Here is a 20,616-nt window from a genome sequence, read left to right on the forward strand (position 1 = left end):
CGAATATGTGTCTGTTAGCATGCCAGAGCACCTTATTCCATGGCTTCTTTTACAAATTCAGTCTTTCAGTATGTGAAATAACAGTGTTTAGGGTAACAAGTGCAATTTCGGGGTTCAAGTTCTTTTTCTTTTTTTTTTTTAATTAATGTGTAAGATGTCCATGGTGTTACGTATAAGCCAGAAAGCCAGGAGGATGACTGTATTTTCCCAAAAATGACCACATCTAATTCATTTAATTAGTATTGAATGGAGTCTCGGTAAACTTTCCATTTCAAAGGCTGCTCTGGAAGTGTGAGAGTTCTACTGAAGCAAAAGGCCACTCATCTATTAACCTAATAGGAGCTCCACGTGGACGCCCCTCCTTAACCACAAGTGGTGAGCCTGGGGTTTGGTTTCCAAATTGGCTGTGCAGCATTTCAGATTTTGGTCGAGCAACATATTCACAGATACTGTGTTTATTTGTCTTGACCAAATAGGAAAACAAGATTTTACTGAAGACAATATCTGACTTTGAATAAAATATAGAGCAGAACAACAGCAAACTCAACCTGTATTGTCCACAAAGTAAAAACTACGCTTAATGTTAGTATCTGCACCGCATTTACTGAAGTAACATGCTCTTTCTTTACACTCCAGACGTTCCAAGCAGGTTTCTCTCATCTGCTGAAAACAAATAATTTCATACCACTGATAAACCTGTCTTATCTGCCGTTTTCCTGCAGACCCGTCCCTGTGGTCCCAGGACCATGTGCGCCAGTGGCTAGAATGGGCCATCAAGGAGTACGGCCTGCTAGAGATCGACACGGCACTGTTTCAAAACACAGACGGCAAATCGCTCTGCAAGATGAGCAAGGACGACTTCCTCCGACTCACCACCATGTACAATGCAGAAGTGCTTCTCTCTCATCTCAATTACCTCAGGGAAAGTAAGTACACTCTGAGTAAAACAATCATACAAGGGATCCATGAAAACGGCAGCAGAATCTTAAAAAAAGGATATCAGTAATGATAGAAAACAGAAGGGAAAATATTTTTTGAACATATGGACGTTTTCTTTTTAAAACAGTAGATAGACAGTAATATTCCTGCGCTGTGTTCTTTCTGCCGTACATCCTGCTGTTGTGCCCGAGGTGAAGTCTGCACTCACATCTGTCTCTGCCAGAGTCTGAAAATCAAAATTGACTTTCAGTCAATGCACGAACCTCTTTCCATATTACCTCTTTCTTGACTTTCTTCACTGTGGAAGAAAACAAGTGAAAAGGAGCTCCAGTAGCCAGACCAGGGATAACAACATGACACTTTCGTTTTGCCACCACGCTATATTTATATTACCGTCAGTAAACAATGAAACTGCTTTTACTGGAAATTCATTTTCTCCAAAATGGGTACCCCGTCTTAAGTGGGGCTGTGGAAACCAAGAGGGTTTCTTTTTCCTCTCGAGATAACCATCGACCACATCCCCCCACTACACTTTGCAGTGCCTTATTCCACATGGTCCACAGAAAGATGAAGCCCAGGTGCATTGCCTGGGGAATCACGCTAGGCCTGTATGTTCAGTTCAGCAAAGAAAGTTGATCTGCAATTTGCAACGGAGGCAACTAAATGTGAGCCTCCAACCTTTGAAGAGTGCCCCGCTGTAATCCTGCTTCATATGTTTGGTGGGGAACCAAAGCCAATTTTCTGAAGCAGTATGCAGATGACATTTTAATATAAGATGCAACATCTGGTACAGCCATGTCTGGGTCAGACACCAGGTATGTCCTCTGTTCGTGATCAAAAATGTGGAATTCATGACCAATGCGATTGTTGCACGAACTGAGAGCAGTTTTTTTTCTTCGTCTTTGAAACTTTCTTTCTTTTTCTGTACCTCAAAATGGTGGGAGACACTTCTGCGGTCGGGACAGAATACCATGACTGCACGTTGGGTGGAGTGACTGATGGCTCAACTAAATTTAACATTACTTTTTTAAAAAAAAGCGATGGGCCTAGATGTGATGTAATGGGAACTGCATTTTGTGGGTGTCAACAGTTTTCTCTCTGCTCTGCGTCTGGGCAGAGAGAGATGCTTGTCATGAATATAACAGGCTCATTGTGCAGTGCTGCAGCGGGTGGATCTGTCTGACCGCCACTGGGCACACTCCACAGAACAGTTTTCATTATGGCCGCTGGCTGCGGGACTTAGCCACGGCTTAGGCGTGCTGCATCGCGACTCTGCCCATTGCTGCCCCTCTTCTTTTTTTTTTTTTTTTATTTAGACCTTGTGTGTTTTGGAGACAGAAGGGATGTCTTGGGATTCCTCTCCACTCGCCAGCTGAAATTGCTTTGGATCCATTCCCGACAATCGAAAAGACAAATGCTCTCGTGCCTGGGCCGAGCGACCTGTGTCGGGGCGGCTGTCGGAGGTGCAGGCAGCGCACGTTATTGACGCGCGCAGCCCGAGGGCAGGAGGAGCTGTGTTTGTAAATGAATTGCGAGAAGGCAGAGGGAGGTGGAGGGCTTTACGCCGTCCCCGCAGGGCTGATGATTTGGAAACTAAAGCTATTTTCTCTTCTTCTCCTGCAGCCCAAACAAACACAATCATAGACGAGGAGAAACCCCATCCAGAAACTAGACCTCTGGCTTCACTCATGGAAGCCGGGGCTGGGGCAAGCGCTCAGAATGCACAAAAAAAGAGGAATAGAAAGACAGGGGGAAATGGGAAAGACTGAGGAAAGCCCTGAAAGTATTTCTGATTACAGGTCATGTGATGTCTTGACCCAACCCTCATTCACTGCTCATTCCAGTATTACGCTCCTCCAAAAAAACAAAAAACAATGGTCCAAGGGGGTATTGAAATTATTTCATACACATCTGTGTGCACCGTGTGTGTTTGGTTCTGTTTATTGAACCTCTGATTAACATTCCTAAGAGTCATTAGCCTTGTATGTACACTTGGCAAAGGGCAGGGACACACTTCCCCACCCTACAGCCATGCCATAACAAAACATTCCTGCCACGTCATGCGCAGGAATATCATTGGGACGCCCACGCTCCTGCAACGGCGGCGGGCACAACCTGAAGGTCTGTCTGGGAGCCCAGCTGCTCACAGTGCTCGTGCATTATTCTGGACTCATTGTTGGTCACTTGCGCAGATTTTTATAAGTGATGGCCGCCCACACCCCAATGTGCTTTCAATTTAGGGTGCAATTTGAGAATTTGTTCAAATTAGTCTGTCAGGGAGGGACCGCGAACTGTTTGCTTTATCGCACCCATGTAGGTCGGTTTGATACCACATGTGCTGGAAACAGAGCGGGGAAACAAACCACAGACAGCGAGCCAGTGTACTTCTGACACAGAGATGCCAGAGGAGAAGGAGAGAAAGGGAGAGAAGATGTCAGAACCGAAGGGAGGGAGTGAAGAGAGCACGTAACGAAGCAGAGCTCGGGGAGCTTTAGAATAGACACTGATGGAAGAAATACATCTTTGACTGATTTTACAGTAGCTATTTAAGGACAAGAGCGGGCCAGTGTGAGGAGGAGAAAGCGTTATAGGAGGGGAGTGTGAAATTGTGAAAAAAGTTCCAAACTGAACCTTCTTTTAGAAGCATGTGGAAATGGTCCGAGATGGTCATGATTGACTGCCATTGGAGACCAGCGATGGTTCTGTTTCCCAGCTGTCGCCAGTGCTTGAGAGTCTGGATGGATTTACAGCCAGGGAGTCAAGACTGGAGAGGGAGAAAGAGAGAGAAAAAGAGTCACAGAAAGAGAGAAAGAAAGTGATAAGTCTGGGCTTCTGCACTGCTGCTGCTTGCTCAAGAGTGGGGGACATTCTCGAGCCCTCAATAGTTTATACAGACCATAAACATCTGGGCTCGCAGGCTGAGTAGGGAAAAAGGAGCTCTGGAGCTCTTTCCCTCTCTTCCTCATTCTCTCTCGCTCACGCCGTCTCTCTCCCTTTCCCCCCCCCCCCCACAACATTTTTATTGAGCTCTCCTTGCATTAGTTCTTTCTATTGGCAGATTATCACTAGCGCACAGGGGCTCAACTGCCTGGCTCCGCGCCCTTTACTGTTCGCTGTCTGCCATTAGAAGGCAGTCTGCGGCCGCTCTCATGACTGCCGGGGTTCAGACGCCGTTCTGGGCAAGAATTTATGTACGTATCACATTAGCATAAGTGGATGTAGATAATAAGCAGTTACCATTGGTGTAAACATGAGGATGAGCTCAGCTGTAATTGAAGCTGGACGGATAATGTTGCATAATAATTGTATTCACAAACCAGTAGCCAGTTGAGAACACTCAGGCTGAAGAATTCTGTAAGCTGAAGCTATAAAAACCACTTGAGTGTTCTGAAGGCTCCTTAAACCATCAGTGGCAATCACACATTCACACACGGAATCAATCTCACACACACACACCAGAGGTGATGGTTTCCCTCTAAGGTGCTCATATACCGTAGTGGGTACATTGGGGATTAGTGTCTTTGCACAATTCAACACATGGTCAAGGCAAGGTGGAGAACTGAGCCGCGAACCTTGGGATTGGAAAGACTGGCTTGTGAGCCACAGCCAAAAGTGGCAACTTGCATGGGTAAAGTTAGGGAGAGTCTGTGGTTAACCCAACCCAACATTCGGCTTGGTGAATGAATATTTCTGAGACACTCAGACACTTTTCCCATCAAATACTAAGAAGTTACTTAATTTTCAAGAAAAGATTGTTTCAAATCCAAACACACTTCATGTCATACATGTCATAAGAGACAAAGAGGCGGCTTTTCACTTTTGCATGTTATGTATTACATCCATATTGTACTTGACACCTTACTCTAAAGCAGCAGTTCTCGACCTTTTTCACTAGAATTCTCAGATTGCTACTAAGAAATGTTCCAGACCTCGTCTCTAATAGATGACTTTCCAAAGCACTATAGCAAAGCCAATTGGCGAAACACCCCTTTTCACCATCCAGCCATCCCATAATATGTGGTACCTTGTCGGGATCCCCATCCGTTTTATGTGATCTTCACACTCACTCAAACATGCTATATACCACAGTCCTAAAAGCTTTTGCTGAGCAAACAATGAATTCACTTATTTCTTTGGCACCATTTAGCTTCTCAACATTACAATAACAAGTGAAATAAGAAATTGTGTGTTTTTATTTACTTGGCAAATTGCTGTAACTGGGTTATTATTATTATTATTATTATTATTATTATTATTATTATTATTATTATTATTATTATGCCAATAGATTCCCATTTTGGGCCTGTCTGGATTATGTTAGCTGAAAGCAAGGGCAGAAGGTGTGGGAAAGGAGTTCGCTTTTTTCCCATAGTCAAACAAAGGCTTACATCCAACATTTCTATCATGTGTTTATGTGGACAAAGAGCACAGCTTCTGCAGAAAAGACAGTCTGTGGACATGATGAGTTTACTTTTGTTTTTGAAATGCAATTCATTATTCCTGCTGAATTTCTTACTATAAAAATGCACAGTTCCACGTATCGGTGCAGCTGAGGTTGCCATTCTGCACCCACTGGGTAGCTAGATGCCTTAAAGTGGGTGACAAGTTTGTTGACAAAGCTCAGACCACATGTTTGAGGCAGTGGTATCATATGGCTGTACAGAATAAACAGCAGAGGCCTCTGCAGGAAGTCCATCAGGATTTCAGCAAGTTTTGAAAGAAAAATATCCATCAATACTGTGCGGACGTCAAGCTGGAGCACAGAGCTTTTAAAAGAGCTCTCAGTTATAGAAAGTAGAGAAGAGAAAATTGTTTGTAGGTGTTATGTAATCTGGCAGACTCTGAGCAGATGTGACTGGCGAGGGAAAGAGAGTGAGGGTCTTACGGACTGAACACTGGCCAGTCGTCCCACTGTGCTGTCAGATTACCGGGACATGTTTGTTTTCTGAGAGAGGAAGAGGCCGTCCAAATAAATAGGCAACACGGCCAAGTCTCCCTCTACCAAACTGTCAGCTGTGGCGTCTCTCTCCCTCTCTCGCTCACCAACCCCGACACTCTCACTTACTCTCGCTCTCTCCCCCCCCCCCCCCATACGGCAGTCCTGAGTTTCTCTGCGGGATGGTTTGAGGTTTTCTCAGCAATGCTGCCTGTTTGCCTGTCTGGGTCAGCCCACATATGTGGCACACAGTAGGAAAAAGGGTTAACAGCCCCTTCCTCCTTCCCTCGCTCCCCTCGTCTGTCCATCTTTCCCTTACACTTTCTCCCTCATTCCTGAGACGACGCTTCGCTGGCTCGTTTGCCCCCGTGCGCTTAAAGCTCCGCGTGTGGAATTATTTTTCTATGGAGAGCTGCGTTTGATTGCTGTGCAGGGACCCTTCCCCATACAATGGCTCCCCTGTTCTGTGGCCCCCAGCTTTCCAAACTAGACCCAGAACCTTGGGGGTGCCACGGAGTAGGTTGAAGCGGGAGGGGTGTGGGGGTATGGGGAGGTTGGAACACATTGGCGGAGAACCCCACACTTCTCCCCTCAAGGCCACCCCCTAAAAAAACAGACCCCTAGTCTGCCACCATGGGCCCCAACACTGCACCATGGAGTGAGTTTGGGACGGATCCAGCATTCAATCCTAAAAAACATCACAAACTTTAATTTTTTTTCCCCTGCATTTGTGTTCCAAGCCATCTTTCAGGTTTGCTCCATTCAGAAAAGGTATCCTCCCCGCTCGCCAGCTCCCTGCAGCCGTCTCAGCGCTAAATCTTCCCTGCACTCACCATGTAGTAACTGCTCTTGTGTTTTCTCTGTGCATTTTTGGGTCTGTTTTTCCACTCGCTGATTTATGCCTGGGGGCAGCTAAAATTAAGAGAGCGTTTTGGTGCCGCCCAGGGTGCCTGTGTAAGTGGAGGAATGCAGTGCAGAGTTCTGCTTCATAAGGTGAAGTGAATAGGCAGCCATACGAGGACTCCTGTCTCCCTGTCCTGCCCTGTTCGGGACAAGCCCATGCAGTTAAAAAGCTGGAACAGTGCAGCATTTATTCTGCTTTAAACATGGACTATTTATTGGGATTGTTTTGTTTTTGAAAACTTTATCTTAATCCTCCTACCTCCAAAAAAAAAAAACATCTTCATTGAAAAAAATAATATTTGCACAAATCAAAAATAAGGAAAGCCCTCCATACAATACTGTTTGACTGTCATTGAGTTGAACATTTTGCTGCCACCTGCTGGCTTTTTGAGACTGGAGCATTTAGTCACCCTGAGATCACAGAGTTTGCTCTTAATGGCAATTTCCTCTAAAGCAAATTCATCAAGATTAACATGTTAGTAGCAGTTTGTAAATATCCTAAAGCATAACTTTTTCTAAAGCAATCAAAGTTTCTGAAACATATTACTGCAAGAATGAACTGTTTTCCATATTTATGTTTTTATTTGCTGGTTCTTGTTGCTGTTGTTGTTGTTTTTAATAATTGTTAAAAGATTTGAGTATCCCACTGACTGATTGTTGTTTCTTCACAGGTAGCTCATCATTATCCTACAATACACCATCTCACACGGATCCATCACCGCGCCTTGCTGCCAAAGAGGGTAGGAACACATTCCATCACTTACACAAGATTCATTTTAATATATGCTTGGCTTTCTGTAAATGTTGTATACAAGGTGTGATAAAACCAAAGGAGAAGATTTTTACAATGTTAAAAAGATAACTGCCATGTATTGTGTAGGTGACCATGATGAATTTTATTTCTGACATCTAGAAAATTTACCAAAACTTTGTAATATGTGATATTATATATATATATATATATATATATATATATATATATATATATATATTAAATGACGTAAAAAATGACCAGTTCAAGTCATGATATGGCATCCTTCAGACCGACAAGACAAAAAGAAATCCCTCAAAACACTTAGAAAACAGACCTGTCACAAAATCAAAACACATGCTCTCGCTGATTGCTGCCAACAAAGCCCTCGGCAGGTGCATCCTTTGTGTTGTTCAAACGGTACGAGCCGAGCTGCTGCGGCAGTCTGCGCTATTCATAAGGCTACCTGAATCCCTGTGACAACGCGGAGTGGTTCAGAGGGGCAACAACCGAACGGGGGCATAATAACAATGAGACAGCAACAGAGTGCTGATGACTTCTTTCCATGGCAGCGGCGACACAAACAGACTGTGAATGCAGTGATTATGGGAACGGGGATACGTGAATAGCGTTGTTTATTGGAAATACAGACTTCACAGACAGGTGCCGAAGCAACAATGCGCCTGGTAAACATGGCGGAGAGAGACCAGACCGGAGCGGAGGACATGTGAGCGAGTGCGACTCTCCACTTAGTGAAATCATGACAGAGAGGATGATGGAGGGCTAACAGGAGACTGACCAGAAAATACGTGCTGGACCGGCTTGCATTGCTACTGCTCGTAATTTTGGTCCTTTTACACATTTTGGACGACAAAATTTCATCTTTGACTGCTACGGTGGATTTTTCAAACAAATCAAAGATGTGATAAATGCAACTATTTCTGTTTTTGTTGCAGAATTATCAGTATTTCCTTCAATAAATGTATTTATAAAATGTTACGCACCAATGAGCTGAGGCCTTTTGCAGCATTTGCACTGCTGTCTTACAAAAAGCTGCTGCAAAAGTTAAACTGAGCCTCTCAGAACAATGACTAGAGCAGGTCAGGATGGCTGTCCCTTTTCCTCCTGATACCTTTTCACTCTACAAACATTAGTTTGTGCTGACACATCCTGAATGGATGAACGCGGCGTATCTGGTTTAAAAAACAAAAAAAAAGGAAAAAGCTACACATCCTTTACATTGACTATACGGTGTCACCACCAGAGACTGGAGAAAGCACTGCAATAACAGTGATAGCCTCGCTCACAGGATGAGGGGCCCTATCGAGGCAGTGGGAGAGGAAATATTAGGTCCGATAAGTGTCACAGAATGCCCCCGCCGCTGCTCCCCGTCTGCCCCGCTGGTGAGAGTTACCAGGCCACGTACTTGTTCTCGCCCCGGCTTCAGACTAATAGACCAATGGGCAGGACAGATAAGATTCTGCTCGGTCACCCCCGACCCCGCTCTTCCTGGTTCTCAGCACCAGGTATTTGCACTGGCAGGAATTAGAGGGTCACTCCCTTCAGCAGCATTTCCCTTTCACGAGTGGTGATTTCTATTATGGGCTCTTGGAACAACCGGCTCTGCCTTTTCTGTGTTAGGTTTTCAGAGTATAGGGACTGCAGACATGACCGCAACTTATAACTAGATTAACAGTAATTGTCCTTAATTAATACAACTTTTTAGTTACCTAAAAAAATGTGTTTTTAACCAAAACGAACAGAGAACTTGGTGAGTGGATTTTGCATCAGTACAGTAAAAGGTGTCTTGTTTCTGGAGAAGCCTGCATCAGCATTTGTTCATAGATCAGCGCTGCCAGATGTTTGAGTTCATTTTGCCTTTCGAGAACAGTCAAATACCGTCCGGGCTCTTTGGGGTAGAGTAAGCACGAGCGTACAGCAGGAGACAACCCTTAATCTGCTCCAGACTCTGTGGTGTAAAATGCAGTGTTATGAATAAAAGAGAGCGTATAAAACACGGAATGCAGCAGCTATGAAAGGGTGTGTGTGTGTGTGTGTCGTGCATGTATGTGTGTGTGTGTGTGTGTGTGTGTGTGTGTGTGTGTGTGTGTGTGTGTGTGTGTGTGTGTGGCTCTCTGTGTGAATCTCAAGCCTGTGTCTACTGCTAGTCTGGGTAGACGTGTGTGTGTGTGTGGGTGGGTTATTTTGTGTCTCGGTACAGGATTTGGTGTTTATTGTGAGATTTGCAAGTTTACAAATTATTGATAGTTTCAGTCGGATTCATCTGACTCAGTATTTCATCTGTGGGTATTGAATTCAACCATCAACCCTCAGTCTGATTGTTGGTCACTTCTTTTGCTTTTTTCCCCCCTCTTCGATTTTACACTGCTGCTATGTAAATTTCAGGTTTTATAATTCACAGGAAGGACACTCATATTCTCCCCCGCTTCCAAGCGAATGAGGAAAAAAGATGATTCACCTTTGTGAATGTATTTGTTTGCCTGCCAAAAGCCGAAGCGGCTCAAAATGCACCATTATGAACACAAGCTTTTGGGTTTTTTTTTTTTTCCGGATGCATTTTAACCAAATAAGTGAAATCTGAAATCTTTTTTTTTTTTTTTAAATGTGAAAACCGTTCCAAAAGGTCAGTTAACAGTCGCTCGGTTGTTGTTCTCAGGTTTTGTGCTCAGTTGGCTCAGCACTGCCGTCGCCTCGCTGTGTGGATCTCATGTACTTTGCCATCACTCTCCTCCTCTCATGGCTCCTTCCTCACACAGATGGCTTTTAAAGCACCTGTATTATGGGTATTAAAAAGTTTACCCTGTCTGGCTCTCTCTCTCTCTCTCTCTCTCTCTCTCTCTGGGTTAAAAACAGTCCACAGCTCGTCTCTCCTTGTCTGTCTCACCGTCTTTACTTGCTCCTTTTTTTTTTTTCAAATCTCTCCCACTCTGTCTCTTCTCTCGCCTTTGCTCTTCACCTTCCATGCATCTCTCTCTCTCTCTCTCTCTCTCTCTCCCTCTCTCTCTCTCTCTCTCTCTCTCCTCTCCTGTCTCGCACGGGCCTTGTTTTGACTAACTGGTCCTGCAGTTGAAGTCTCCCAGGAGCGTGCACCACACCCCAGACCAGAGTGGAAACTGGCTCAAGTCGCAGTCAGAGCGAGGCCTGGAAAAATGAAGGCGGGAGGGTTGGGAGGTGCGGAGCGGCGGCGGTGGTGGTGGTGGGGGGGAGACGGCTCTGTGTGTTCGCGTTGGAGTCTGTGTTTGTGTGCTTGGCTTCCATCGCGTACCCTGAGCCACTTGGGCTTTGTCTCTTCTACATCTGTTGCTTCTTCCTTCTTCTGCACTTTCACTTCCGCTTCCTGAGCGTTGCCTCTGCTCCGACTGTCTCAGTGAAACGCCTCGAGTTGTCGCCACACTTTGGCTGTTTTATTCCCACTTGTGTCAAGTTAAATCTTTTTGGAGGGTTCGGATTATTCAGAAAAAACTGACAGACGCATGAAACTTGGGTAGCTCCTGCTCTGCTCACACCAGACAGTAGCTATGGTTTGCCGCCATTGTTTTCTTTTCAAATTCCTAAGTTGTGTTTTGTCTGACTCAGTGTTTTTTTTTTTCTTTACGGTATTTTTTTTCTCTCTGTACTTTCTCCATCTCCTCTTACTCTTCCATACGTTTTCGCGTGCTTCGTCACTGTCTGCACATGTTCGCCCGTCTCCTCTTCTTTTTGCGATTCCTTCACCCACTTTCTAACCCCCCACCCCCTGAATTTGCCTCTGCCTCTCCCAGACCGTCCCCAGGACCCTCTCGCCGTGCAGATGGAGGTGGCCCCGTTGTGTTTTTTTCTGGGTGGTGGGGAGTGGATGATGATGGGGAGGGGGTGGGCCGGGACGGCAGTGAGCAGAGGGGAAAAAAGGGCCAGTAAAACAAAGAGAGGTTGTCTGCAGGCAAAGCAGGCAGGAAACACAAGTCTCCCAGGACTCTCCCCCAGTCGCTGCTCCTTGGCTGTCCTGCCGGCCCACACCAGATTGAACCTGACAGCCCCGCTGAGCCACGGCAGCCCGCTTGTTATTTGTCCCTCCTTCACTTCTTTTTGTGTTTCCCTCCATTACTTTTTTCCTTTTCTTTTACTCCTTTGATCACAGCTTCATTTATTCATCATTTTTATTGCTGCAGCAACATCATATCCTCTGTTTTACTTTGTGCGTGTCCGGATACTTGTACTGTCCTTCTGTCCTTTATCTTTCTTTTTTTAATCGCCTCAGTTCCTCTACTGACTCACGGAGAACAGAAGCCAGTTTTTATTAAATAATTCAGGCTTTTATTGATGTGTTCGTTAAAAAAAGAAGAGTTGGAGGAAAAAAATTAAAGGAGATACCACGTCATCCCTGAACATCAGGATATATGTTTTACTTATTGGGTCATATTCTGCTTGAGAGAAAGGAGAAAACCACGCAACACAATATCATTTGATGGTAACATAAACCCTGCAATTGATTAGAATTTGAGTGGATAAGAATAAAAAAGGATATGTGTCAACCTTCTACTCACACTTATGCACACATATTTGCTTCCAGTCATGACAGAATGATGCTGAAAAGGGAAATAAGAGGCATGTTTTGAAACATTCTTCTTTGCTATTAATTTGCAGTAAACCAAGCTGTGTGTCCGTTGAGGGCCACAGGAGGGCGGTGTTGCTCAGTGTTTTGAAACGTCCTGCTCTGCAGTCAAAGCAGATGATGGATCTGAGGATGTTTCTCTGGTGTGGTCAAGTCAGGTCATCGTCCACACATGCTTCTGAAAACACCAACTGTGATTCAAAATATGCCTTTCAAATCTGATTTTGTGCACCGAAGAGCCTCACTTTCATGTGATCTCTATAGAAATGACATTAAAGTGAACTCAGCAGTTTGGTTTTTCAGGACTAATTGTTCTAATGCGTAGAAATATTATCATCTTACACTACTAATGCACACAGTGCACTTACAAGATGGCATTATCACATTCTCTGATAATATTAAATATAAAAGCTGGTCAGGCTGATATTTAAGTCTTCTGTATGAACAAACCCAACTTTTTTATAGTTAGAGACTAAAACCTGATGTTTGTCATCCGCCACACAATGCTTGGTGTTAATATAAAGGATCTTCATTTCTATCTTACTGGAGAAAGTTGTCATAAATCATCTTGAGGCTACAGGCTGTGATAGGTGAAACAAAGACGGAACACTGTATGCATGCTGCTGGTAGAGCCTTGTTTGTCACTCTGTGTACTACATATAGCAGTACAATAGCTTTGTCAGGAATTGTGTCTGCCATAGCAGAAAGGAAATGCCACCTCTTTCCCAGTTAATTGTGATGTAGATGAGCACATATGAGAGCACATTTTAAATAATGAACTTTTCGTTTTGCCATTTCTGACATTTTGTAGTGACATAGCGAGATTCCTTGTTAATTTGCTCCCTGATACGCAAAGCAAGGGATCCAAACTTCCAGCTCTGACTGCTAATTAGCCCGCTCGTCAAAATCTGGGCCTGCACTGATGGGAAATGGAATTGCCTCTTGACCTTCTAACAGCTTGCTGATCCCATCAACAACCTCTGTCATCACCATTACACCGTCTCTGTCTGCTGGCCTCTGGGAATAACACTGCTGACAAAAAGATTTGCCCGCCACGATAACGCTGTGGAAAGCACGTTGGGCACAACACAGTTTGTTAAACATATTCTGTTCAGAGTTGGCTTCCAGTTTCCCCATGTTCTGGCAACTGTTTGAGCAGTTCTAGCCCTTAATAACACAAACCATGGAGGGTGCCGGCCAGGTGCGACGTGAGCATGCTGGGGTGTTTTTGAGATCTTGCCGGGGGAACGATACAGCCGGCGTTTTATCTGCCTATGTCAGGGTGATTGATTGCTGCTGGAAGCGATCCAGCGTCACACTTAGTCAGGTTTGAACTGGGGCAGGTAGAACCCGTCCAAACTGGGGCCTGTTTGGCTGTTTGTCAAGCTGGCTGTGTGGGGAGGCGAGACCAGAGCGGGTACGATGTTCCTCTGTTGTCTTCGTGTGTGTGTGTGTGTGTGTCTGTTATACGTTAAGATGCATCGGTTCTTTTATTTGCGGTCAGAATGTTGCAATCAGCTCAACCCACGCGCCCCCTGTCAAAGATTGTGCCATCAGCATTTCAACCACCACACTGTGCCAAACAACCACATAACCATGTCCAGATATCCTGTGAGCAATATCTTTAACTGTGTTCTGATGGATTTATTGAAGCTGCTTGGCACTGGGCTTCCTGCTGGCCTTCTGTAACAGTTACGCTCGTGTGACTGGCGAGCACACGGCGAGATGGTCAAATATGAAGCATTTTGACAGATTTCTGGAGCACTGAAACAGATGCCCTTTATTTTATGGGGCAAGAAAATAAATAAAAGGTTTCTAATACATTCACACTTTGTCTTCCCTGTCTTCAATCAGACCCTTCATACGATGCTGTGCGGCGGACAGGATGGTCCAACAACATGCACAGCGGCAAAGGTGAGCACACAATTATTGAACATCCCCCTAACCTTTTTAGGCATTTTCACTAAATACACATAACTGTAATCCTACAACAGCAATCATGATTTTATATGTCACCTGTGTAAAGTAAAAGCAGCGTGTAATTAGCAGCTAATAGGACGTAGCCGAGGTCTGCGTCACGCTGGGGCTCCCTACAACTTGCACACAGTCTGGACACGTGGGACACCGCTAGAGATAACATAAGCAAGAGAAGCCAGTCAGTCCAACAAGCAGCTACCGACTTATTTATTTTGGACCTCCGCTGACATGCCTTCAAGATGTGTAGCTTGTTATCTGAAGCCGGCCACCCCTCTGATGTTTTCTCAAAGCCTGAAAAGTCTCTCTCTCTCTCTCTCTCTCTTTTTTGTTGCGTCTGCAGGCTCACCAGTGGTTACCCAGAATGTGACCAAGTCCACTGAGCAGCCGCGAGCTCAGCCAGGTAACTACGAACTCGACAAACTCTCTTCTTGCTGCACAAGTAGAAACTCTGAGATTTTATGGAACTGGTAGATGTCTGATTAAATTTGCAATAGTTGTTGGCTGTTTTCTTTTTTTTTTCCCCCACAAATTTGAAATTATACTCATACGTACGTTCATTCATCCATACCGGTGCATCATCCCAGGATGGAGCTCATCCCAGCATGCATTTGGTGGAAAGGCAGGGAAAAACACCCTGAACAGGCTATAAACGGACCAGACAGGATGTGATGGTCTTCGGACATGTCACATCCTCCTGACAGATTGGAAATGATGAACACAACGGAAAGACTCCTGCTGTTGTTTTGACTTTCATAAAATTTATAAGCTATTTCTAAAATGCTGCCACCGACCACGCAAAACAGGATTTAACGACACATCGGCTGTTCAGCGTGCAGCCGTGGCTTTGATTCATTTTTGTTCGAACTGGATTTTCAACACCGAACTTTGGAAGTTGTTAAGTTTATGTTTGGTGTCCTGAGGAATTCAAGTCCTTTCAGAACAATTTAATCATACGCCTTACCGCTGTGCACAACGTGCACTCCTCATTGTTTCAATTGTTTCAGTAACACTTTTATTGGCATGTATAATTGCTTTAATTTTAATGGTTTCCTCATTATATCAACAACCGGAAGACTTTTTAATAATGTTTCATTTTCTCAGATTTTGTTCCACATTGAGTTTTTAATCTACCTGGAATGTTAATTTAAAAAAAAAAAACCAACAGTTTATTCAAGTCATTTCCTTCAAATTATGTGTCTTAGTCGCAGATGTATTTTGGCAGTCTTCCATACTAATTACCATCGAACACCACAATAATCAGGATGCAGTTTAAAACGGCTTTTCTCCGGTGCACAGATCCGTACCAGATTCTGGGTCCCACCAGTAGTCGCCTTGCCAATCCAGGTAAGATTATCAGCAACGTCAAATAACTGTGTGCGTCTGATTTGGCGTCTTTGTCTGACCGAGGCTTTTGCCTGTGTTGGTGTGCCAGGGTCGGGTCAGATCCAGCTCTGGCAGTTCCTGCTGGAGCTCCTGTCCGACAGCGCCAACGCCGGCTGCATCACTTGGGAGGGCACCAACGGAGAGTTCAAGATGACCGATCCGGACGAGGTGGCGCGGCGCTGGGGCGAGCGCAAGAGCAAGCCCAACATGAACTACGACAAGCTGAGCCGGGCGCTGCGCTACTACTACGACAAGAACATCATGACCAAGGTGCACGGCAAGCGCTACGCCTACAAGTTCGACTTCCACGGCATCGCTCAGGCGCTGCAGCCGCACCCCAGCGAGTCCTCCATGTACAAGTACCCCTCAGAACTAGCCTACGTGCCTTCCTATCACGCCCACCAGCAGAAGGTCAACTTTGTGTCCCCGCATCCTCCATCCATGCCAGTCACCTCTTCCAACTTCTTTGGACCCACTACTCAGTACTGGAGCTCGCCCACTGCAGGGATCTACCCCAACCCAAACGTGCCCCGCCACCCTAACACTCACGTCCCGTCCCACCTGGGCAGTTATTACTGAGACGACCCTTTCTGACCACGCAGCACCCTTGAAAACCTCCCGGTTCCTCCAAAGAAAATTGCTGACCTGCACTCCCAGTGATGCCAAACCGATGAAGACTGAATTTAAAGAGGCATTTTGTCCTCTGAGGAAATTTTTTGCTCCTGAATGAAGGATGATATAATTGAAGGACTTTTTTTTTTTTTTGTAAGATTTTATAAGCAACTGGATGCTATCGTCCAAAATGGAATACTACTTATCTTTACAAGACTAGAAACTGTTGATGTTGAGTTTCCTGTGTTTTCTCCCCTCCCCCATTTTCTTGAAAGCTGTACCTACAAGGCAGTGGGTTTTCCCATCTGAAACATTCCCAGAGAGAAGTCAGAGTCTATCTGTGTCCTCGTCCTGCTCCAGAACCAGACATGGGCCCATTCCTTATGGGTCTCAATCTACATCCCTCTCAGTACATTATGTGCTTTAAGCTTTTTGCTTTTTCCACCCATCTGCAGCTTTGTTGGGGTTTTGTATTCCCAAATCATCTAGCCTTCTGTTTCCACTGTGTCTGTCTGTTCATTTTTGCATATTTCTATGTGTGTCGAAGAGTCTTCTGGAATTCGCTCGACAGCGAGGGGCTCTCAATGAGAAGGACTCTTCTCAGCACTGAATGAAAATTGGCAACTGGAAAATGCCATTCGATATGCCATTTTAATTTATCCTCCAAACTGGAAGGCTAGAGAAGAGTTGAATAACGCAGAAGGAAGCGCTGTATGTTTAGCTGACCTGGGTCAACTCAGGTTTCTGTGCGTCGTGGACGGAGTTCAGGAAGGTGACGTGTGTGTGTGTGTGTGTGTGTGTGTGTGTGTACAGTCGGCTTAATTGTGCCACGGAAGCTGAGTCAAGATGAAATTGCAGTAATTTGCAATCATAATTCATTCCAGGTCAGATGTTTTCAGTGGGCCACACACCAGAGTTTTAAATGTTTGCCATGTTGTTGCCTTCCGGCTGTGATGCCATTTCCAGATGTTTTGTTGCTCGACCATGTCAGTATTAATGTGAATGTCTTGTGGTTTGTGAAACACGTGTTGAAGGGATAACTTTAAAGCAAAATCAAAATTTGTCAGATGTTTTAATTAAGAAAAACATAAACCGTTCAGAATTGTTTCCTTCGCAATTAAGATCATGACTGTAAAAACACGAAAGCCTCTTTTTCAGATGTGATCAAGCCGACATGTAGATTTGACCTTCCATCAAGTCGTGCTCGATGCTTTTTTTGGCTTTTTTTTCTGGCTTCACTGTTCATTTAGTTTTAATATGTGTTGTTGTGACAATCCAAGCCCTCATCCCGAAGGACTTACTGCCGAGCTTTAACTGCTGACTTACAGGCAAGTCGTCATGAACTATATATTGGTGCATCTAAAAAAAAAAAAAAAAAAAAAGATCCAAATTGGAAAAAAAAAAAAAAAAAAAAAATTCTTTAATTCACACAACTTCCATATATTGTAGACAAAACATATTATACCAAAAATGAATTATTCCAAATATTTTTATTCATTTGATTACATTTTCTCACTGCAAATTTACTTTAAATCAGATTCAGGTTCATGTTATGAGCTCAGAAATAACTTTTTTTTTATATGCACCTGTATAATATTTCACAAAGATCTGACAATTTTTGATTTTGGAGTGCACTCTGACGATAGCGGCTGCCATGATGTGTCTCTTTCCTCTTTGTAGGCCAGTCAGGACCGTACAGGTCAGCACAGGAGAGCCACTCCACAGCGAGTCTCTTCACTTAGACAGCCAAGTTGCATTTGTACCAGGGGCTGGATCCTAATTTGAGAGCAGCATGTGTGGTTGAATGTTAGTTTCTCACTGATCTTGAAGCCCAGCGAAAATGCACACAAATCTCAAATCAGGATTTCATCACCAGCATGAAACAGCATGTCAAAAACATATCCATCTTCAGGTGTTCAGAGCTGTTTGAATCAGAAGCATTCCTTCAGAGTAACTGAGAATGAACACTTGAATATAAATTACTTGGGACCAAGTAGTTTGACAGAGAACAAAACCAATGAAGGATGATGAGATGAGAAAAAAAAAAAAAAAACAGAGAAATCCTCAGATTCGCAAACGCTGTGCGTTTGTCAGACCTATTTTTTATTATTTTATAAGCATCAGTCAACTAGGCATTAAAGCAACTTACTGTATAAATTATGCAGAGTTATTTTCATATGTGACACAGTATAAAAAGTCAAGAGAATTAATACGAGTTGACCTCGGTCAAAAATGCAAACCTTTTTAAGTCCATTTCTGCTAAGTAGTTTGTTGAGCATTTGAAGCATTTTTTTCTTTTTTTTTTTTCTTTTTTTTTTTTATCTGTACATTTGGGCAATACATTTTAACTTTTTGTTGTTTTTGTTGTTATTTGTGAAAATTTGGTCCTAAGTGCCTTTTGAAGTGTGAAGGGTATTTTCATGTGTTGCCAAAAAAAACCACGAACGCCTGCTTCGACGATCAGCCAACAGCCAGGGATTCCTTCACGCTTTATGCAACACGTGACCGCGGCGGTCGGCCGTCGCCGCCGGTCGCTTTTCAGACCAAGTCGCCCTGGAAGTGGTAGCTTTCCTGTGCATTAAAGAATTTCAGGTATTTTATGCAAGATAATACCAACAGTATTATTCTCCACAACCAGCTTCTTTTGAACGTTTATTGCTTCAAAAGAGAACAAAGTAAAAAGGGAACATGTAATTTGTAGCATAAAGAAATTAATGTAATGTACCCTTAATGTTCATGTTTCACAGGCATTATCATTGAAAAAAAAGGGATCTGTGCTACTTCATATATGCAATGTATTTTGGATATCAAATATATAAATATATAAATATATATATATGTGTGTGTGTTTGTGCGTGTGTGTATAATTTTGCAATTAACCAGTGTATTATTTTATTATTATTGTCATTCCTGCAATGTATGAAGTAATACCTTTTGAAAAAGGGCTTTTTTTGTATAGGAAAATGTGACAAAATAAATGTTTTTACCTCTCAAGTGATCCTCCGTTGCCTGGCTGTGGCTTCAATAGAGAGTAAGTCGAACACTACAATAAGTAGACCAACCAAGAACAGTTTTTAGGGGAAAGTCATTCAGGTTTGTTGATTTCCTATTTTCAAACTGAATTTGGAGTGAGACGTTTTAACATCTGGCCCAACTGTGTCAAACTCACAAAACACTATTCAGGTCTTTGCAAAATTATCTTGGTCATGTCTGAAGACATGTTTTTCATGTTATCATACAATTTAAATTGCAGGAACTCAATAAGTTCTGTGTCTCATGAGAAGACTTCACCTTTTACTGAGGCCACATTCATTTATATTAATTGATACTCAAAATAGGTAATGTATGCGTAATTTCTTGATGCCATTTTTTCTTTTTTCACCACAAAAATCACACTTTTTGCTTTCTCATAAAAAAGTGATCATCAAAGCATGTTAACACTTTCATCACTTCTCTCAGATTTTGACTAAAGGATCTGTGCAAATGATTTATTGTTTCACAGCAATAAGTAGCTCGATGAGGAGTGATGTTGCCACAAGTTTGTGGTTTTAGCAAAGCTTCAGACAGTTTTATGAGTATTTTTAAAAACATTTCTATAAAAATTAGGATTACTTTGGATTTTTTTTTAAACTGTAATAAGTCTTATTTTATGGTTCCACACACAGAAACGTGTGAGTGCCAATTGCACTATCAAATTGAAGGCAGAAAAGAAAAGAACTGGATCAACAACTTTGCAGTAACACCATTATATATTACTTAATAAACTGGAAGCAGCGCCAGGAGCACTCAAGATCCATTGGAGTTGCAGCATAATGAGGCAGAGCAGTTAAAGCTTCACAATCCAGTCAAATAAAGTCACAACGTCAGGCTGTCACAACACAAAGTCAACATTCAGAATTTATTTTCGAAAGGTTTCCATTTGTATTGAGGCAACGAGAGCAAGAGCTGACAAACTGGGATAAACTACAAATATTCAAACAAGTGGGCTAACATTTATTGAAGGGTGTAAATAAATCGCAGTGTGTGGAGGCAGGCGAACCAAGCCGAGCCAAAACTAATGAGTAAAACGCTCATGGAAACTTCAGTAACTGTAGATTTTGAATCAGTATTATAAATGTGTTTCTGGTGAGCTACAGTCTGAAGTCGTAGCGTTACATGAGGTTTTCATGTAGTTTACATGCAAGTTGCATAAGATTTATTATTTTGGAATGAGAGCTGCTATAAAACTACAGCAGTCTCATCGCCAGGTTGACAAAAACATCAAAACCTAATTGTGATTTAATTTTGTTAGTATTTAATACTACATCAGGAGCATAGGATTTTGCTATAGCCAACATTTTGTAAAAAAGAATGTAAATATCAGCATGTCAGATATGGGCACATATCCAGTAGGATGCATCTTATACATGATATAAAGCAAGGGTCCCTAAACACCGGTTCGTGGACCACTACCAGTCTGTGGACCATTTGTTACTGGGCTGCAAAATGAGATTGAAAAAAAAT

The 20,616-nt window shown here is 43.3% G+C and overlaps 1 protein-coding gene across 8 annotated transcripts in view; it reads left to right on the forward strand.

Annotated features, from left to right (window-relative positions):
- The window catches only part of fli1 (Fli-1 proto-oncogene, ETS transcription factor), a 30,123-nt gene extending 11,896 nt beyond the window's left edge, over positions 1 to 18,227 (forward strand). For all 8 annotated transcript variants that reach the window (XM_030107946.1, XM_030107950.1, XM_030107949.1 and 5 more), the window contains 6 exons: positions 723 to 926; positions 7,450 to 7,518; positions 13,996 to 14,055; positions 14,459 to 14,518; positions 15,415 to 15,462; positions 15,551 to 18,227. In XM_030107946.1, the coding sequence (XP_029963806.1) occupies positions 723 to 926; positions 7,450 to 7,518; positions 13,996 to 14,055; positions 14,459 to 14,518; positions 15,415 to 15,462; positions 15,551 to 16,080 (971 nt within the window). In that variant the 3' untranslated portion in view covers positions 16,081 to 18,227. The remainder of the gene's footprint in view (positions 1 to 722; positions 927 to 7,449; positions 7,519 to 13,995; positions 14,056 to 14,458; positions 14,519 to 15,414; positions 15,463 to 15,550) is intronic.
- The last annotated feature ends 2,389 nt before the right edge of the window (positions 18,228 to 20,616 follow it).

This window comes from Salarias fasciatus, chromosome 14 (assembly GCF_902148845.1).
Source record: "Salarias fasciatus chromosome 14, fSalaFa1.1, whole genome shotgun sequence".
Taxonomy (NCBI): Eukaryota; Metazoa; Chordata; class Actinopteri; order Blenniiformes; family Blenniidae; genus Salarias; species Salarias fasciatus.